At 71.9% G+C, this 5590-nt stretch overlaps 1 protein-coding gene across 1 annotated transcript in view; it reads left to right on the top strand.

Moving 5' to 3' along the window:
- Positions 1 to 4870: 4870 nt before the first annotated feature.
- AURANDRAFT_71189 (hypothetical protein) overlaps positions 4871 to 5590 on the top strand; it is a gene marked incomplete at both ends in the record, with an annotated part of 3212 nt that continues 2492 nt past the window's right edge. Inside the window, one exon of the mRNA XM_009036924.1 lies at positions 4871 to 5263. Within this exon, the coding sequence (XP_009035172.1) occupies positions 4871 to 5263 (393 nt within the window). The remainder of the gene's footprint in view (positions 5264 to 5590) is intronic.

Genomic DNA, 5590 nt, shown 5'->3' with positions numbered 1-5590 from the left:
GCGCGCTACTCCCTCGCCACGGGCCGCTTCGAGGTCCGCCGCGGCGGCGCCGTCGCCGCGTACGAGCCCGCGGCGCCGGGCGCCGCGCTGCCCGCGGCCGCGCCGGACGGCGACCTCGAGCGCCGGCTCCGCGACGCCCAGCGCGGCGTGCGCCGCTGCCTCCGCGCCGAGCAGGCCCGCGCCGCGGGGCCCTTCCCCGTCGTCGTCGACCTCCGCGCCGCCGCGGCGGCCCGACCGCCGGCGCCGGCGACGCCCGCGAAGGCGGCCGCGGCGGCGCGCGCGAGCCCCGTCTGCGTCGCGCGCGCGCCCACGGGCGCCACGCCGCGAAAGGCCGCGCCGTCCGCGCGGTCCGCGTCGTCGCGGACGACCGCGCAGCCCGGCGCGAGCCTGTCCTTCGTCTCCGACCTCACGGGCGCGACGGCCCCGCTCGGCGCGCGGCCCCCGCGGAGCCCGCGGCCCCTCTTCTAGTCGCCGGGGGGCTCTGTGTCTTACTTGTGTGTGGAGTGTGGGCATCGGGCTCGGACCCGAGTCGTCGCTCGGACTCGGACTCCGAGTCGGCCTCGCCGCGCGCCGTCGTCGCTCAACCGTGCTCAGGGCTCGAAGTCGCGGAGAGTATCGGCCTCGGCCTCGCCGCGCGCCGTCGCCGCTCAACCGTGCTCAGGGCTCGAAGTCGAGGAGCGCGCCGTCGTCGCCCGCCGTCACGCCCGTGGGCCGCCAGGCCGCGAGCTTGCTCGGCTCCGGCTTCGCGTCGCCGCCGTGGGGCGCCGCCGCGAGCAGCAGCCACTCGACGCGGCCGTCGGAGTACTCGACCTTGGCCTTTCCCCCGTTGGGCTTGCGCGACACCACCTGCGCCGGATACCAGCCCCCGGAGCCGCCGTCCCAGAAGATGTCGACCCAGTCGTCGCCGAGGTCGGCGACGAGCGCGCGCGCGACCTGCGCGCGGCTCTTGTACGTCGCGCCGTCGGGACCTACCAAGCACGTCGGTAACGATGTTTCCCACCCGAAATCTCTCGAAAATCGTCGCAGCCGCGGGACGCCGGTCGGGACCGACGTACTCGACGCGCGTCACGTGCTCCGTGACGTCGACGTGCTTGGCCTCGAAGCCCTCGAGGCGCGCCGGGTCGCCGCCGCGGGCCGCGAGGAAGTCCGCGAGGACGTCGAGCGGGTCCGCGGCCGCGCGGCGCCGCTTCCTCGGGCTCGGGGACGTCGACGACGGCCGCGGCGGCGCGGGCAGCGTCGCGGCGTCGACGACGGCGCCGTTGAGGCGCACGGCGACGCGCCGCGCGCGGCCCTTGGGCCGGGGGCTCCCCTCGAGGAAGTAGGTCGGCGCCGGCGGCCGGAACGCGACGTCGGCGGCGACCGCGGGCGCGAGCGCGCGGATCTCGTCGACGCGGAGCTGCTCCTGGGTCGCGCCGTCCTCGTGCTCGACGTCGTAGTGCGGGTCGCGCGCCTTCGTCTTCGGCGGGTACCAGGCCGTGATCTTCGCGGGGAACCACTCCTTGCCGCCCTTCCACTTGGCCTCGACGAGGTCGCCGACCTTGGGCTCGAAGGGGGCCTCCGGCTCGGCCTCGGGGGCGGGGGGCTCGGCGTTTTCGGGCTCCGGGAGTGATGTTGTTTCGGTCTGGGGCTCGGAGACGGGCGCCTCCGGCGCGGACTCGGCGGGGGCGTCGTCGCACATTGTTGGCGTTCTCTCCTCTTGACCTTGAGCGAGTCTTGAGGCAAAATTTTTTTTAGCCACTACTCCGAGTAGCAGCTCTCTCGAGCACACTGAGCCCAAGAGTCAGCCCCCTACACGCCCCCTGCTCGCCTCGAACACACACAGGGGCCGTCTGAACCCGCACCAGACCTTGTGACAAAGCGCCCTACGTTTAGAGACGCATAATCCGCAAAGAAGGCCGCGAAGCTATACAAGCGAGCCGTGGAGCTCGGAAACGCGGACGCGATGACGCAGCTTGGTGATATGTACATGAACGGAGACGGTGTGAAGTGGAACAAGAAGAAGGCGATGCAGTTGTTTCGCGCAGCCGCGGAAAACGATAATGCGATCGCACAGGCCAAGCTTGCGATTTATCTCTGTGAAGAAGGGGATCTAGCGGGATCTGTCTCATTCGTGACGCGCAGTGCTGAACAAGGCTTCACTGTCGCAGAACATTTCCTTGGTCGCCGTATCGAGGACGGCGAAGGCGTCGAAGCGAACCTCGACGAGGCCAGGCGACGCGCGGCCGCCAAGGGGTACGAGCCTTCGATCGACGCGCTCGCACACCTCGACCGCAAGGCCAAGGAAGCCGAGTCGGAGCGGGTCGCGGCCGAGCTCCGCGACGCCTAATTTAGTTGAAGCCAAGGTTTGCCCTCGTTGCGTTGATGGTGCCGCGGACGACGCAGAGCCCTCGCTCGAGGTCGAGTCAGAGTGCCGCGCCCACGCCGTCGCACGATGCTCTCCGCCGTCGCGGACACGCTGGCCTACTGGCGCGCCTTTTTCTTCTACCTGCGCGGCGGCAAGTTCGAGGGCAGCGACCCCTTCGCGGGCTATGCCGACGGCAAGCGCATGAAGGTCCACGTCTTCAGCCTCGCCCTCGCCGTGCGGCTCTGGAGCGCGCCGCACTACCGCAAGGCGTCCTACGCGGGCGACCTCCGGGACAACTTGCGCAACGTCGCCGTGCCGGGCACGGGCGTGCCGCTGTCCGTGCTCACCTACAGCCGCGCGGCCGCCGTCGCGTTCCTCTTCCTCGGCTACCCGGCGCTCTGCCTCGCCGCGGGCCTCGCGCACGCGTACCGCGCGGCCGGGCGCGCGCTCGACGTCGCCGGCGGCCTCGTCGCCTACCGCGAGCAGCTCCTGGCGCCGCGGGACTGGTTCAGCCTCTGGCGCATCAACAGCCGCCTCGCCGCGTGGCACTCGCTCGCGACGCGCGACGCGGGCGCGGCGGCCCCGGGTGCGGGCTGGCACGACTACGACATGGAGAACAAGTGGGCCTTCCTCGCCCGGGGCCGGGCGCGCGGCGTCGCCGTGTCGCCCGTGCTCGACGTGCCCGCGCTGTGCGTCAAGCACAAGAACGAGGAGGGCGGCATGGGCATCCACTTCTTCCGGAACGCGCTCGCCGGCGGCGACTGGATCATCCAGGAGGTCATGGCCAACGAGGCCTTCGTGGCGAACTTGTTGCCCCCGGGCGCGCCGCTGTCGACGTTCCGCGTCATGACCGCGAGCCGCCTCGGCCTGCCCGAGGACCGGCGCGGCGGTGGCCCGGCCGTCGCGGCGATCGCGTGCGTCTTCCGCGCGGGCCGCGCGGGCGCGGCGACGGACCACGACTCCATCCTCTTCGACGTCGACGTGGCCACGGGCAAGATCGGGCGCGGCACGACGAACATGCAGTGGTACAAGCTCGGGCCCCGGCACGCCGCGCCCTTCGGGACCGTGCGCTGGGCGCCGCCGGCGGACACGCTGGACCACCCGGACACGGGCAAGCCCGTCGCGGGCGCGACGATCCCGGGCTTCGAGGACCGCGTGCTGGAGCTCGCGCGCGACGCGCACGAGAAGCTGCTGCCGCGCGTGCCGCTCGCGGGCTGGGACGTCGTCCTCTCCAAGGACCACGGGCCCTGCCTCCTCGAGGCGAACCTGTCCTGCAACTTTTTCCGCGGCTCCTTCGACGAGGCCAAGTACGTCGACTTCATCCACGACTACTTCGCCTACTGCGACGCGGTCTCCCCCGTCTAGGCGTCACCGTAAGCCGCCCTCCCGCAAGTTCCCGGGGAGCCGCGCGGCGACGCGCGGGCCGACCTCGGCCGCGAGCTGGCGGCGCCAGTCCGCGCCCGTCAAAAGGCGGAAGCGGCTCCGGACGGGGGGCGGGAGCAGGTAGCGCGCGACGCGCCAGACGGTCCAGAAGACGCGGTTGACGGGCGCGACGTACGCGCGGTGCAGCGCGAAGGGGAAGTTCTCGATCAGCGGCGGGATGAGGTAGCGCAGGAGCACGGGGTCCTGGTTCCGGAGGCCCGAGCCCGCGCGGTCGACGATGATGGACACCTTGCCGCGCGCGTCCGCGTCCGCGGAGTTCCGGGCCCACGCGGACGTCGCCCGGTCGCCGTGCCACGCGATGAGCCTGAGCCACGCGTCGCGGTCGACGGCGCCGACGCGGTGCCGCGCGGGCCGCAGCACGAGGAGCGCCGCGCCGTCGTCGTCGGCGAGCGGCGGCGCGCCGCCGTCGGCCGCGAGCCACTCCATCATCGGTCGATCGCCGGGCCAGAAGACGTCTCCGCGCTCCGCGAAGAACGCGTCGAAGCTCCAGTCCGCGTCCTCGACCCAGTCGGCCCGCCACGCCGACGCCGCGCGCAGCCGCGCCGGCGCGTCGCCGCCGCCGGACGCGCGGAGGAACGGCAGGAGCTCCGCGGGGCTCCGCGACCGCACCCAGGCGTCGTCCACGTCAGAGACGGCCGCGATCGTTTCGAGCTCCGCAGCTGTCGCCGCCGCACCACCGTACGAGACCGGCAGCGCTGCCGGTAGCGCTTCCGGTGCTGCCAGCGCTTCCGGTGCTTCTGGAGCTCGATCGCGTCGCAACAAACGCACGACGCGTCGCGGCACGATGCGCAGACCGGCAGTCGGCATAGCCGCTGCGACGAGCAGCAGATTCTTGAGCGCCATTGCGCGGCTCTGCCTCGAGATCAGCAGTTTTTGGTACGCTCAGCCTCAAGGTCGATTCAGTCGAGAGTCAACCACGGACAAAAGATCCGACGGCACCCCCCAGTGGGTGGGTGGGCCCGGGGGTCGGGTTTCAAAAATTTAAAGTGTACGTAAAGGGTACTTGTAACGCGCGCGCACGCGCGCGCGGAGGCCGCGCGCGTCTCGCATGCCGCGCAGCACCGAGAGTCGAAAGGTGGTGCCATGGAGCACGGCGATGTCCTCGTCGAGTCGGGCCGCGCCCGGCGTGCGTCGCCTGACCCGCGGCCGCACGGTGGCGGCTGCTGCAGCGGCAACGGCGACTCCCGGTCGAGCCGCGGCATGTGGCAATTCAGCGATGAGATCGCGGAGCGGACCTGGGTCGAGGCCGGCGCCACGAGCCTCGACCACGCGAAGTCGATCCAGAAGCAGCGGCTCTACCGCGAGTGGGGCGTCGCCTCCGTGCGCGCGGTCGCGCGGATCAAGATCGAAGGCCTCGGCCTCATCGGCGCCCCGTCGTCGATCCCGCGGCCCGACTACGGCCGGGACGCGGCCGCGAAGCGGGCCCGCGACGCGGCCTACGCCCGCGCGGCCCGCGGCACCGGCGGGACCTTCGGCGTCGCCTACGAGCAGTAGCCGCCCTACGTCGTCGTGCCCTCTTCGTCGCCGTGCTCGCGTACGCCTCCGCCCTAGTCGTGTCCTCCCGTGACGCTTCCCTACGCCCCCCTTCGCTGTTCTCTCCCCCTTCGGTTCTTCCCTGCGCCGCGGCTAGGCAATTCAGCGATCGCCCATACAATAGTAGACGTAACTTTTTAGAAGGGAGCGCGTAGGCCCGCGGGTCGCCCATGGCGTGGAGCTCGCCGTTCGTGACGACCGCATTCTGAGTGCCCATTCGAGCCGACGCTCAAGACCGACACCGATACCCCCGCGCGACTCAGCGTCCGA

This window comes from Aureococcus anophagefferens (genome assembly GCF_000186865.1).
Source record: "Aureococcus anophagefferens unplaced genomic scaffold AURANscaffold_5, whole genome shotgun sequence".
Lineage (NCBI taxonomy): Eukaryota > Pelagophyceae > Pelagomonadales > Pelagomonadaceae > Aureococcus > Aureococcus anophagefferens.
The sequence above is the reverse complement of the archived record's forward strand: the minus strand, read 5'-3'. Positions and strand labels throughout refer to the sequence as shown.